This window comes from Mesoplodon mirus (assembly GCF_964341445.2).
Source record: "Mesoplodon mirus genome assembly, chromosome: 15".
Classification (NCBI taxonomy): Eukaryota; Metazoa; Chordata; class Mammalia; order Artiodactyla; family Ziphiidae; genus Mesoplodon; species Mesoplodon mirus.
Window position 1 is genome coordinate 74031127 of NC_138991.1, and position 14351 is coordinate 74045477.

Here is a 14351-nt window from a genome sequence, read left to right on the forward strand (position 1 = left end):
CTGGCGCTGGTCTTTGTAGCTTGTCTGGAGTCTGTCTGATAGAGTTATAATCTTTTATATTCAACTGGGCTTTCCCTCTGCCTTCACTAGAAAGCAAATCTTTTTCACACACAAAGGAAGATGCTAAGTCCAGTAGAAAGTAGAGTGGATACTTACCATACCCTTTGCTTTTATCTGGCCAAAATATCTACAAAGGCAGTCTTTTGTGGAGAGAATATCTATGGTAAAGGTCTCTGTACTTCAGAGTATTTTTTAATATGCTAATTGGATTTAATAATACTGTCTGCTTCATAGAGTTATTATAAGTATTCCCTAATACACTGAAGACATTTAGAAAATATCGAACACACTGAAAAATCAATAAATGTTAGTTTGTTTATGTTACCAAAGAAATAAATATTTAAGGATACAATTTGCCTCATGTTCTTGACATGGGATATGTGTACTCCATATGTTTTACATTGGGGGGAAAAGTGAGCAATACTTTTGGCTAACTTGGGAATTTGCAAATATATAAATCAATCCCATTCTGAAAGTTATCCTTGAAAGCTACTTTTTAATTTTTGCTTTTGTTCGAAAGTATAGAAGTAATTTGCTTTTAAAATATAATAGTAAGAGAGAATAAATGCTGGTGGGCAAAATGGTATCTGCTCCAGAGGCTCCATCTGGATGATTTGGGTCTACAAATGCCCCTCCTAACCTTGCCTTTAGAGAGCCCCTGTATCTCTCCATTCCCAAAGATGGAGAAGGCTACAGAGTGGTAGGCACCAGCTGCATACCTCCCACCATGTGATAAACCCAGGGTTGCTTTGGCCCGAGGCTAATGAGGCATGGGGTATTTGCAAAGCCCTCTCCAGAGAGGTTGCAAAACACAGAGGAAAGTTAATAGTATCATCAAGTAATCGCACCATACACTAGACTTTAAAATGCACTCCTTCTTCCCTTTGATCTTGTTCTAATGGATAATGCCCATGGCATTTGCTGTGACCTAAATCCCTCACAAGATTGTTGGAGAGGAAAACTGAACCAGAAGAGAACAGTGGCCTGGAATATCAAGTATAAGGGGCCAATTATCCCTGCTCCTTGAGACACCATCTATCCGGCTTGCATATTCATGGGACTCACATACAGATGAGATTAAAATAAAAAAAAAAAAACAATATAATAGTGAATGCTCAAACAGTGATAAAACCACCAACTCTTGGTATCTAAATATAGAACTTTTGTCATTTCTACCTTGAGAATGTTCATGTCAAAAGAAAATGGTCTATTTGTTGAACAGATTCCTCATTTGGACAAGGTGAGGAAACATAGATGAAGCCATATCTCTGGTAATCCATCTCTTTTGGAAAATCCAAATTATAGACCAACAACTTAACTTTTTATCAATTTGCTCAGTAGAAACTTCTTGGATTTGGAAAAGTGGGGCCAGTTAAAATAATACCTTTCTAATTCTTTCTTGCACTTGCTCCTACTTGTAACCACATGTATTCTTAATGTCCTATAGGTAGTTCTTCCTTCTCTGGCCTGTTTGAGGATAGCAGTTTATGAAGAAGGAGGTAAATTTATTGGTCACCGAATCTTGCCAGTACAAGCAATTCGACCAGGTATGGATAGCGTGGTTAGAAACTTTTTATCAAAGTTGTCGAGAAAACCATAACTGCCTTACATGATTGTTAAAGAATGATCTAGGGGGCTTCCCTGGTGGCGCAGTGGTTGAGAGTCTGCCTGCTGATGCAGGGGACACGGGTTCGTGCCCCGGTCTGGGAAGATCCCACATGCCGCGGAGTGGCTGGGCCCGTGAGCCATGGCCACTGAGCCTGCGTGTCCCAAGCCTGTGCTCCACAACGGGAGAGGCCACAACAGTGAGAGGCCCGTGTACCACAAAAAAAAAAAAAAAAAAAAAAAAAAGAAAGAATGATCTAGGAAGCTATTTGTTGCTTTGTTATGTGAAAAGGACTATAAATTTATGTATTTAAATCTGGCAGTTTTATGTTTTTGTGACATGCTATGATCAATAGGCAAGTCAACTCTTGCCAGTTAATTATGTGTTACAAACTATCTGAAGATTCAAAGGCTTATAACAAGTGTTTTATCTTCATGCTCACAGGTCTGTGGGGTGGCAGGGTTTGGCAAGTCTCAGCCATGTAGCTGTGCTTTAGGCTGTGGGCTGGGCTGGGCTTAGGTCTTCCCACAACTGCTCATTCAGGGGCCCCAGCTGAAGGAGCAGTGGCGCCCACGGACATCTCATGGCAGCCCAGTGGAATGCATAAGGGCACACCTGTTTCTGCAAGTGCATTTTAAGCCTCTGCTTGTACTACATCACTAACATCCCATTGTCCAAAGCAGGCTAAGCCCCAAGTCAAGAAATCATATACAAGGGATAAATTTGGACCAATAATTCAATGTATGACATATGGTTTCAAATTCTCTCTTGTGGGGATAAACATAGTGAAAGGAAAAAAAAAATCAGCATCAACATTGTTTCCCTGTCTGATGAGAAAAATAGTACCTTACCACTCAAAACCATATGATTAAAATGAGAAAGAAGTGAGTTGTTTGTCACCCAAAGTCACCTAAAATAAACACACATGTCAAATAGATGTTCCTGTGTTACAAGAAAATATGATGCACAGTATGATGTCACCCTCCAGGCTATCACTACATCTGTCTGAGGAATGAGAGGAACCAGCCTCTGATGCTGCCAGCTCTCTTTGTCTACATAGAGGTGAAGGACTATGTTCCAGATACATATGCAGGTAAACAACCTAACTCAAAAGGATATTTCCATCTGGGGTCATCCATATTTTTGTGACAGTGGAAAGCAAAATGGACCAAACAAAGGCAGGAGATGCTGGCCTCAGAATTACCTCTATGTTTGTATGCATGTTCAGAGGTAAATCGATCAAGCCTTTGTGAATAAATTTTAGTTTAATTTAAGTACCCATAAAGTATTGACCATTTTTATCCATTGGGTAATAATATTCTCATGGGCCCAGTACTTTCTAACCAGTGCTAGCTGATACTATACAGTCTATCTAGGCCTGTGCAATGAATTTGCCTTCAGCCAGTTTTAGAACCCTGATCCTTTCCATAGGTGAAATCCTAAATTAGAGGAATTAACTTATGATGATGTCAACTAGGAATCATAAATTTAAATGCTTATACTGTCAAGTGGCCTGAGTGCAAGATACTGGGGAGTGGTGGAGACTCTGGTAATCTTGGAGCACATACCCCATCCAAAGATGGCAGCCATAACTCACTCCAGCTAGACAGTATCATGTGCAAATGAGACCCATATTGCCAAATCATTGAGTTTTTCAACAGTTTGGAAAGCAGTCTTCTTATGTGAAATGTCTCCATTATGAAACACCGTTTGGCCCAAATAAGACAGGTGTGTGGGCCATTGCTGGAATGAATGAAACACTCAAAAATAAACTATAAAATTTGGAGTATTGAGGCATCCTGAGTTGGAGCTTGTCCAGTTTGGCTCTCAGAGATGACCTCCTTTGAGTTCTTTCTTCCTGAGTGTTCAGCAAAGAGTCCTCACTCTTGTCTATTTCCAAAATGTTGGATGGATAAGTAGATAGTCATATGGGTATGTGGAAGGATGGAAGATGGGTGGTGAATCAGTAAATGGATAGGTAAGTAAATAGATGATGAACAAATGCATGGATAGATGGATGATTGAATGGATGGATGGATTGATGGATGGATGGTGGATAATCAATATCTCCAGGACCTTGGATCTAAAATGTCTCTTCCCTATTTAGATGTGATTGAAGCTTTGTCAAATCCAATCCGATATGTGAATCTGATGGAGCAGAGAGCTAAACAACTGGCAGCTTTGACACTGGAAGATGAAGAAGAAGTAAAGAAAGAGGTGAGAGGGTGTTGTAGTTTTGGGCACAGCGTGAAGCATGATTACCACATCTCGTTGCTGGCTTTGCCTACATAACGTCACCCCTCAGGAGAAGAAAAGAGCACATTGGAAAACCACTTTGATGGAGTTCAGCCTCATCTCCCAAAACATCTATATGATACCCTGAATTTTTCGTATTTCATTCTCTTTTGGCATTCTGTGGCCACCACCAGCATCTTATTTTGTGACCACATTAAACAGTACACATCTTGCTGTTTCAGGGGAAAGTTTCTAGATAATTTCATGTTGATTAAAGGTGAATAAGGCACTTAAAAAAGAGGATGATGATCAAGTTATTTGGTGTTTTCTTTTGTCTTTAATTTAAAGTACAGGTTTTTCAAAGTGCTTTTGTGATTTCTTACAATACATAAGGTACTTAACACAGTGCCTGGTGTGTAGTGTGAGCCATGAAGTCATTACTATTATTACTGTATATTTATGTATTATAATACATATTCCCAAAATAATGGGTGTATTATTCTAAATTAGATGTCATTATGCAAAGAATAATTAAGGAAGGTTCTAGAAATATTAGAAGTAAGTTTAAAAATATGAAGCCTCTGTGTAGACTGAAATAGAATTTAATGATTATTGGAGATGACAGCAATATTATAAATAGTAATAGAAGCTAGCTATTTTCATATTTCATTTGAATGTTCAGAGGATAAATTCAGGGAACCATGAGAAAAATGGAGAGTTATCAGTATAGAAAAAAAACCTTGAAAATTGTTTGGGTAACTATAACTAATAGCAAGTCAGTTAAAATTGACATTATTTATTAAATCATCTTTTTCTTATTCCAAAAGAATAAAGAAACCTAGACTTATCATAGAAAAAATTTTAAAATAAAAATGAGAAAAGAAAATCCCAAATAATTCACCTATAATCCAAACACCCAAGCCACCTAGAGATAACACTGTAACTATGGGGTATATATGTAGCTCATCTTTTTATGCACAATTAGTACTTTTTCATAAAATGGGATAATATTCACAATCTGTGTTTTAACCTTTTATTTTCACTTAATGCAAACATTTTGCATGTCTTAAAATATTCTTCTAAGACGTGACTTCTAATAACTTCATAATCTTCTATCATACATATGTACATAATTTATTTTTCCAATCTCCTATTGTTGGATATTTTGAATGCTTCACTATTTTAAACAGATCTTCAGTGAACACCACATAAATATGTTTCTGAGCACATTTATGATTATTTCCTTGTTTTTTGTATAGAATTTTAGAAATTTTTGATCTAAGATGTTGAGTTAATTGAACATGAGAGAAAATGAAATGTAAAAAAGAAAAATATTTAACATCAGAGTAAAATTTTCTGGGCTCTTATTTATACTGCAGGCATCATATCCTATAGAACCAATAAATACATATCATCCTCTGTGATGAAATTTAGACTGGAAAGTTTTATAAATAACGCTTTCTGCTGTATGCAGTATCATAGGGAAATTTTACACTGCTGGATAATTATGCCTAATGGTAGACATGAATTTACTTCCAAATTAGGAGTTTGGGATTAACAGATACACACTATTATATACAAAATAGATAATCAACAAGGACCTACTGTATAGCCCAGAGAATTCAATATCTTGTAACAACCTATAATGGAAAAGAATCTGAAAAAGAATATATATATATATATATATATATATATATATATATATATATATATATATACATATACATATATATGTATAACTGAATCACTTTGCTGTACACCTAGAACTAACACAACATTGTAAATCAACTATACTTCTTTTTTTTTTTTTTTTAAAAAAAGCTATTTGGGGAGAATGTAATACTAATGGTTATAAAAATACAGAAGTAGAATTTTAGGTTAACGTTATTTTAGTTTCTCCTCTAAAAATGATGATCATAAGGATTTTCAGTAATGCTGATTAAACTCAAAGAATATTTGAACATTTTCAATTTTAGAAATAATTTTAGAGGCACTGAATCACATAGATTCCATATGGCAATAGAGAAAATACAATTTTTTGCTTTGAAATGTCTAAACCCTTAACTGATCTCTCTCTTTTTTTTTTTTTTTTTTTTGCTGTACGCGGGCCTCTCACTGTTGTGGCCTCTCCCATTGCGGAGCACAGGCTCCGGACGCACAGGCTCCGGACGTGCAGGCTCAGCGGCCATGGCTCACGGGCCTAGCCGCTCCGTGTCATGTGGGATCTTCCCGGACTGGGGCACGAACCCGTGTCCCCTGCATCAGCAGGCGGACTCTCAACCACTGCGCCACCAGGGAAGCCCTGATCTCATTTTTAAAGCTTGAGAAAAAAAATAATCTGCCCTACCATGTAATGCTGGGAGAGGAAAGTCATTTCACACCTTTGAACACCAGTATGCCCTTTATCTTGTCTTGTAATAATGTCAGTTTGTTTGAATGAGGCCACTGAAAATAAGTAACTGTGGTTTTCTCAAAAGAAAGTTCTATCTAGGACATGGTAGGCACTGGAGACACTATTTTAGCAGCAAAGACTTTTTTAGTATAATCCTTTTAACTTGGTAGTTATAAAGGTCATTTCTATTTGAAAATGAAAGACTTTGTTGGACTACAAAATATTCCCAGAATTGAAACAGTCTAATAAGTTATCTTCATAGAGTACTTTGCAAACCAAATAAGTAGGGAAGTTGAAAATTCCCCCATGCTTTGAACAGCAGACATTTTTTCAGATCATGTGAAATGATGATAGATGATAGATAGATAGATAGATAGATGATAGATAGAATTACAAATATGTATATAATTACAGTATATAATTGGAAGTTAAGGGATAACAGAGATTTGAGTTGCTGGATTTATTTTGTCTCTTTTAAAGTCACAATTCAGGATGGTGTGTTAGTAAAGTCATAGAAGGTTGCCTAATCTGAATCATAACAAAGGCTTTTTAATATTTATAGTTATTTCTCTAAATAAAATATTGTTTAAGAACAAAGAAACATAAAGGCCTCTCAGTAATCTTGCAGATGGTGTTAACACTTTTGGTGTATGTCCTTCTAGCATGTTTTCTATGTATATATTTTTTTCTTTACAAAAGTTCTTAATTTAAAAAAAATTGTTCCACAGCCCTAATAGTTTAATGTGGTTAATAGAGATGACTAATGAGACATCAGTGATATTTTTATTTTCTATTTTTAAAATACACCTCTAAAGAGAATAAAGTAAATATCCAATGTACTGACTGCAAAATATTATGTGATATTCCAAATGCAATATTTGAACATAACTTGTTTTTAGCACATCAAGGAGTGCAGAAACATTTTACTGAGTGCTTACAATGTACCTGGCACCATTCTGAGCCTTTTAATGTTTATTAACACGTTAAGTCCTAAAACATCCATATTTCTTAACAAGTATTTTTTATTGCCATTTAACAAATGAAGAAACTGAGGCACTGAGAGATTCTGTTCCTTGTCCAGTGCCACACAACTACTAAGGAGCAGAGCTGGGGTTGAAATCCAAGCAATCTAGCTCCAGAACTCATGTTCCACACCAACACTTCTAGAAGTTTAATGTGCAGACCAAGGCATCATAATAACATGCTGATCCCATCTGATAACATGGGTCTGGACTAGGGCCTGAGGCTCAGCATCTCTGACCAGCCCCAGGTGATGGGATAACACTTCCATGGTCCACACCTTGAGTAGCAGGGGTCTACACTACACCACATCGTACTACCTCAATAACAAAACTGTAATTTTCTACTAACTTTTAATAAGGACTAGCCCTTTTTCATCTTTCTGTCCTCTGTAGCAGGTCACCTAGATGACTGACCACAGAATATAAGACCTTTACTTTAAATAATAATCCTTTGAATTGAATTTTCTGTTGAATCAAATGTCAAGATTTCTCCCTTTAAATCACTGGATATTTTTAGAACTTGTTCTTCAGTAAGTTAGGTTTATATATGTGGGATCTATTCAGCTAGTTTGTACACTGCCTGCTGGCCCTTTATCACCTGTATGTTCATGATACAAGTGAAGGTGTGTGAGTGGTCTTCACATCCTTTTGATGTTGAAAAGAGAAAGCTGTTTGGTAGTATTCAAATTTCATTTATTCCAAGAGGCTTACTTTTTTAAGTTGTCAGATTCATATGCTCTTATAAGTGAGCTGAAATTTATCTAAAATAATTAATTTCCTAATTCTGTGTATGGCACTGTGGGCATCTTCAATGGGATTGATTATTTAAAAAGAAAAAGATCCTATGGTATGTTATGAATTTTACCAGTAGGATAATCCAACAGCAAAAAAAATCCAAGGTGGTGCTCTCATAAAATTAGTGTTTAAACTTAATAAGGCCTTGGGTGTCATTTAAATTTTCCCAGATGGGAGCTTGACGCTTTACCCACTGTCCAAGAACTTGGCACTAAAATCAAAGATGAGGTTTAGTGGTCATTTTGGGTTCTCTTCCTCCTCAAATAATGATTTAACAAAATACCAACTTACATAAAAGAGAAACAGATAATAGAGGTAGGTGGGGAGGTGGGAGGGGTTATGCTTTGGCTTATAAAAAGCTCTAAGTCCTGGGGGTGTAATGTACAGCATGGTGACTATAGTTAATAATACCGTGTGTATACTTGAAAGTTTCCAATAGAGTAGGTCTTAAAAGTTCTCATCACAAGAAAAAGTTTGTAACTATGTGTTGTGATGGATGTTAACTAGATTTATTTGTGGTGATCATTTCATAATATATACAAATATGGAGTCATTATATTGTACATCTGAAACTAATATAATGTTATATGTCAATTATATCTCAAAAAAAGTCTGTACTTAGAAAAATACATACACTAAATAAATGTTTCTTGATAATGATGGTGATAGTCCCATAGTTTGATAAAAAATATATTAAGAAATTTTCTCTTTTAATATTTTTAAATTATAGAGCAAGGCCCATTTCATTCTAACTTTTCACTTGCATGTCTACACAAATATGCCACATACATCACAGAAGTAATGTCATGTCATTTTTAAGAAAATTTGTATGGAGTCACATGAATTTATTTTCTGCAAAGACTCAGAAGTGTAGTATTCCAGGTTTAAGTAAAATACATATGTGCTGTGATCTAAAATAAAAATTTGAAAGAAAAGAAAAAACATACCAACTTACAGAAACAATAGTTTCTCACCATACATGAACTTTAAAGCATCCAATAAAGTAGGAAGAGAAAGTTTGCCTTTTAGGTAATGGCCTTTAGATAATGACCCTGTCCCTTTCATTTCTACAGAGTTTTGGAGTTTACAAGGCACTTTGATTGGATACCCTGGGTAAAACTGAGCCTTAACTAGGACAAACATATGGTCCCCATTTTTAGAAGAGGGAACAGTTGCTTATAATGATAGAGTGACTTGCTTAGTATCAATGGCCAATAAATGGAGGAACCAGGGTCTTTTTAAATGAGATCTCAAGAGAAGACCATATATTCACTTGAGTTAAAACTACTCAATGAACAGTTCAATTCCACTGCTGTTACAAACCTCCTCCATAACAATTTTTAAAATTTCAATGGATTCTAATGAGGGGCTTTGGGTTCTTCTGCCTAAAACAGCGATGAATCCAGAATCCATGCCATGACCAATACCATAGAGATTATAAAAGCATGACTAAATGACAAAGTTTTTCACTCTGCTTTACAGCAAGGTTTCTCAAATTTTAACATACATACGGATCACTCAGCGATCTTGTTTCAATACAGATTCAGATTTAATCGGTCTGGAGCAGGGCACAAAATTCTGTGTTTCTGACAAGATTCCAGGTTATGTTCACGCTGCTGGGCTGGACCATATTTTGAATAGCAAAGCTCTCAGATTTTAGTATGTATTGGGATCACCTGGATGACTCCTAAAAGCACAGATTGCTGGGCCCAACCCCAGGATTTCTGTTTCAGTAGGTCTGAGGTAGACCAAGAATTGGCATTTCTAACAAGTTTGTAGTGATGCTAATGCTGCTGGTCCAGGGACCACACATTGAGAACCAATGCTCTGGAGCCCTGCATCTGTCTCTCACAAGCACCTGGCTCTCCCCACATGGAATTGAATAACCATTAATTCCATCCACTCTAAAATGTCAGTTCAATCTCAGGAACCTGGGAAGAGCTACAGGAGAAACTCTCCTTGGGGAATTCTCCAGAATCTGTTCTGTGAGTGATTGATGATAGTCTTTGACAAATGATTTGCTCAGTTAATATAAAAGATACATTTCCAAAAGATGAATGTGAAGGGTGTTTGGCCCATGTTTTCTTTAAAGGAGGAATCCTTGATTTCTGCCTAACTCAAATAATTCATTTCTGCTGATTTTTTTGGAGACTGTATCAAAATATTTCCAACAAATTAAAGCTGGTAGGAATGGTAACATATGCAACACAAAATAGTCAGCAGAGCTGTGCCCTGTTACCCTTTAATCTCTTTCTAAATAAGCTGTTGCAATTATGAACTAAATGCAGATTCTCTAGCCACAGACACAGAAAGAGCAGCATCTTCATATTTTTCACCCATTGATTCATTCATTGAAAAATACTTTTTAACATAACATTTAGATGGTTCTTTAGTTTCAGGATTTTGTCACTGATACTACATCTATTGATTATACATGAGGAGGAAACAAACTGTGGATGTCTTCATGCACTCATTTAATAAAAGTTTTTTTTAACATGCTGCATCAGTCACCATGCTGGGCAATATAGAGATATAATGATGAGAAAAATCAGATGCTCTCATAGTCCGTAAAGTCTGGAGAAAGACTGTAATAAAAATTTACACATATTCTTGTAACTTGCAGCTGTCACTAAAGCTTCAACAAAGAGATACCATGTGAATGCTGATGATTTCTTTGTATGATGACACATATGATGACAAAAACTGAAGTCAACAGATGAATTTATTCAGCTCCTTAAAGCTGTCTTTTGTTTTAACTCACTTTGGTAAACTCTTAAAAATATCAGAGTTTTGTCATAATTTATTAGAAAAATTTTCAAACATACACAGATGTTGAAAAAGAACACCCATATATCAATCATCTGGATTCCACAATTCCAATTTTGATGCATTTTCTTTATCACATATATATCCATCTATAAACCCCTCTATCCTTTCATTATTGCAACTGATTTTTGATGCATTTCAAAGTAGGCTGCAAATATTAGCATACTTCATCCATCAGTGCTTCAGAACACATACATCAGGATATAGTTTTTAGAAATGTTCTGAAATTTTTAGAAATGTGGGTAGATGTATTATCTAATTTCATTCAGGTAATATAAATTTAAGGTACCAATTGTACATGTGTTTAAGCAAGCTCTTTCTTAAGGGAAAGGCGAATTTTGATGAAGCCACATCCACTGCCCACATTTGTCCTGAGTGGACTGGATTTCCACATGATGAAATTATGAGTCTTGCCCCCAATATTCTGGAGACACTGATGACCTTGCCCTTGCCCTCACCCATCTAGTATCCGAGTCAAGATGCTGTCATCCTAACCACTACCTGGAAGGGACTGTACTTTTTAGATGACTCAGGCAGGACACCGACACCTCCAGTAGCTCAGTCAACACATTCTGGTGTTTGGAAGACCCTTAACTTACCATCTTAACCACCCCATAAATTCCCCAAATTTGAGTTCTCTCTTGCTTCATCATCAGATCCAAATTTGCAGTGCCTGGGATTGAAATCTTTTCAACTAGCATGCCATCAAATGGCATCTCCTCCTTCTCTAAAACTTGTAAAAATGGCCTTTCCAGTTATACTTTTACTGATCCACTTGTGTTATATTTTAAGGTGCTTCTGTTTATTTTTGATATAGGAAGGATAGAAATATTATTTTTTTATAAAATCTTGGCTTTAAAATTCCACTGTTTCATGTTTTGAAGGAAAAATAGTGTAATACTTTCATTTGGCCACTGGAGGGCAGTGACCTACTGCTGCTGTAGTTGATTTTTCTCTACCCAGCTAAGCAAAACTTGGCGCAAGTGAAATATCAATTTCTGAACCTTCTTTCCTTGAAATTTGTTTAATTGGATCCCAAGAGTCTCACCATTAAATTGAGAAAACTGATATTTCTAGTTCTTTTGTTTCTACTGTAATTTCCAGTGCAATGCGAAAGAATTTCAGGCTTATTTCATTCAAGTGCATGAAAAAGAATATTTGGACAAAAACTGGGGAGAAAACAAGTCACAAGTGTTGACTTCCACTGATGCTTGTGTGTGGGACAAGGAATTTGGTTTTTGCATTTCATCTCACATATCCACAGAGTGGGAATTATTCAACCTTTCAGTGATGACATCAAAAATTTAATTTTTAATACCTGAATGCCTTTTCAGTGCAACAGAGTAAGCTCTTTGAGAATGGTCTTTACAATTATACATCTCTGTATCTCCGCAGTAACGTAAGTTACGATTGTGGTTCCTTAAGTTGCTATTATCATAGAATACAGGGTGAACTAGTGCAGTAGAAAAATTCAGACTTTAGACAATTACATATATTCAAACACCAGTCACACCCTTAACGGTGTGGCTTCTAGCAAGTCTTTAGTAAAGACTTTAATAACGCCTCTGACCTCTTTGCTGTATAATGGAGTTGAGTGGCTGCCTTCGCTGTCTGGCTGTGACGAAGCTGGCGCGTGTAACGGTGCCTGGCACGCGGTGATCTACAGCTGCTTCTATGGTCAATCTCCAATAGGGAACAGCCAATTCAAATCTGTATATACAGCCCTTCGTTAGCAACATATTTTAAGCATCAGTCCGATATATTTGCCACTATAGATTCTCACTAAATTAATAAAATCTGTTTCGAGAAAATCCTAAGAGGTCCCTGACAAGGGTCAGTCTACACAAGGAGCCCCAAATTCCTTAGCCCAGCATTCAGGGTCCTCCTTACCTGCTCTGTTCTCTCCACTTTTGCTGGGTCCCTGGGACGAGGAGGTGGGAGGCGGGACGGGGCTGCAGACCAGTTGACCCCGCCCACTGCGTTTCCAGCGGTGGCTCTGGGTACATTGCTGACTGACACAACCCCGAAAATCCAGGCAAACTCTCTCCTCTGAGCAGAGGGTACAGATGGGCAGCTTCTGGGCCACATGCTCTCTGAAGATGTGCTTTGTTTGGCCTCTCAGTGGTTTTAAATTGGGAGATATTGCACCAAAAAGTCAGTTTCCCAGCTTTCCTCGCAGCCTAGGCAATAATTGGCTGGAATTCAGTCGCCCCTCCCAGGAGCTCCCCCTCCATGTCTGGGCACAGCCTCGCTTTGCCCTGTTGCGTGAAATCTAGTCCGTTTCGCTCATTTCCATCGTTTCTATTGACTGCCTGTTACTGTACAGTGCCAAGGGTGCCCCTGCACCCCCCAGGGTTATGTGGTGCCATGCACCCTGCCTAGAGGCATCCCCAGGGCCCCTGGACCAAGCATTTCTCCAAAGCTTACCTCAAATCCAGCACCAAACCTTGGTGATCTCTTGATCCTCAGTTGTAACTACAAAGTGTTTGCCAGTGTGTTTCCTCAACATTTATCTATTATTTTAAAAATGCCTTTGAATTCATACATTATATCAGTTTCTGGAATGTAATGGCTTTGTCTTACATACCCTTGATAAGCAGAGCTTCTATTTCCTGCATCTTGATTCAAGTTAATGATTGAACTTGATCTCCCAAGGGCACACAGCCCCATGGAATGCCTGCAAACCTGATACAGAAAAAATAAGCTTGCTGGGTTCATTTTGAATACACCTCCAGCCTGAGACCACCAGGGCACTACACCTAGTTTTCAAAAAGAAGCCACACAGTATTGACTTCAGGGAAGCTGCCTTTCCATCACCTCCATTCTTCCCTCCATCAAAATTTTCTTCTTCCCTATCCTCTACCAGAGGGCTAATTTCAGCCAGCTGTCACACTGGGAAGAATCTGATTCATCCCCACCTGTTTCCAGAAACCTGCCTTGATATAAAAAAATGGGCAAGATCAGCTGCCCATGGAACAGGAGCACCTTCTGTCCCTGTTTTCCCAGCAGCTGAGTTTGGTGACCATGGACACCCCATATGGCTGGGAGGCTGGGAAGTTTTACCCCCACTGTATTCAAACCAGAGGACCAAAGCCAATGGGTAACTTTGCTGATGACTCAGTGCTCTGTCCAGCACTCCCTTTACTTCAGTCTCTCCTGTGCAATGTAAATGCATTTCCTTTATGAATTATGTGGTCAAACATCTATGATAGTTCAGTCTTCTCAAATATCTCCTGCAAACCCAAATGCCTACAGGACTGAGGCAGGTAAAGTCTGAATGAGTCACAGGGGAGTGTCCTTAAAGAGGCAGAAACCCCTCCATCCTCATCCAGAGCGGGAAAGCAGACCCAGTGTTGCCCAATCTGATTTTTCAACTGAAGCCAGAGATCCATTTTATTAATGTAAAATCTCCTTA

At 37.6% G+C, this 14351-nt stretch overlaps 1 protein-coding gene across 2 annotated transcripts in view; it reads left to right on the forward strand.

Annotated features, from left to right (window-relative positions):
* The window catches only part of PLCB1 (phospholipase C beta 1), a 692285-nt gene that overhangs the window by 572075 nt on the left and 105859 nt on the right, over positions 1 to 14351 (forward strand). For both annotated transcript variants that reach the window (XM_082644419.1, XM_082644420.1), the window contains exons 21-23: positions 1508 to 1607; positions 2655 to 2759; positions 3774 to 3883. In XM_082644419.1, coding sequence (XP_082500545.1) covers positions 1508 to 1607; positions 2655 to 2759; positions 3774 to 3883 — 315 coding nt within the window. The remainder of the gene's footprint in view (positions 1 to 1507; positions 1608 to 2654; positions 2760 to 3773; positions 3884 to 14351) is intronic.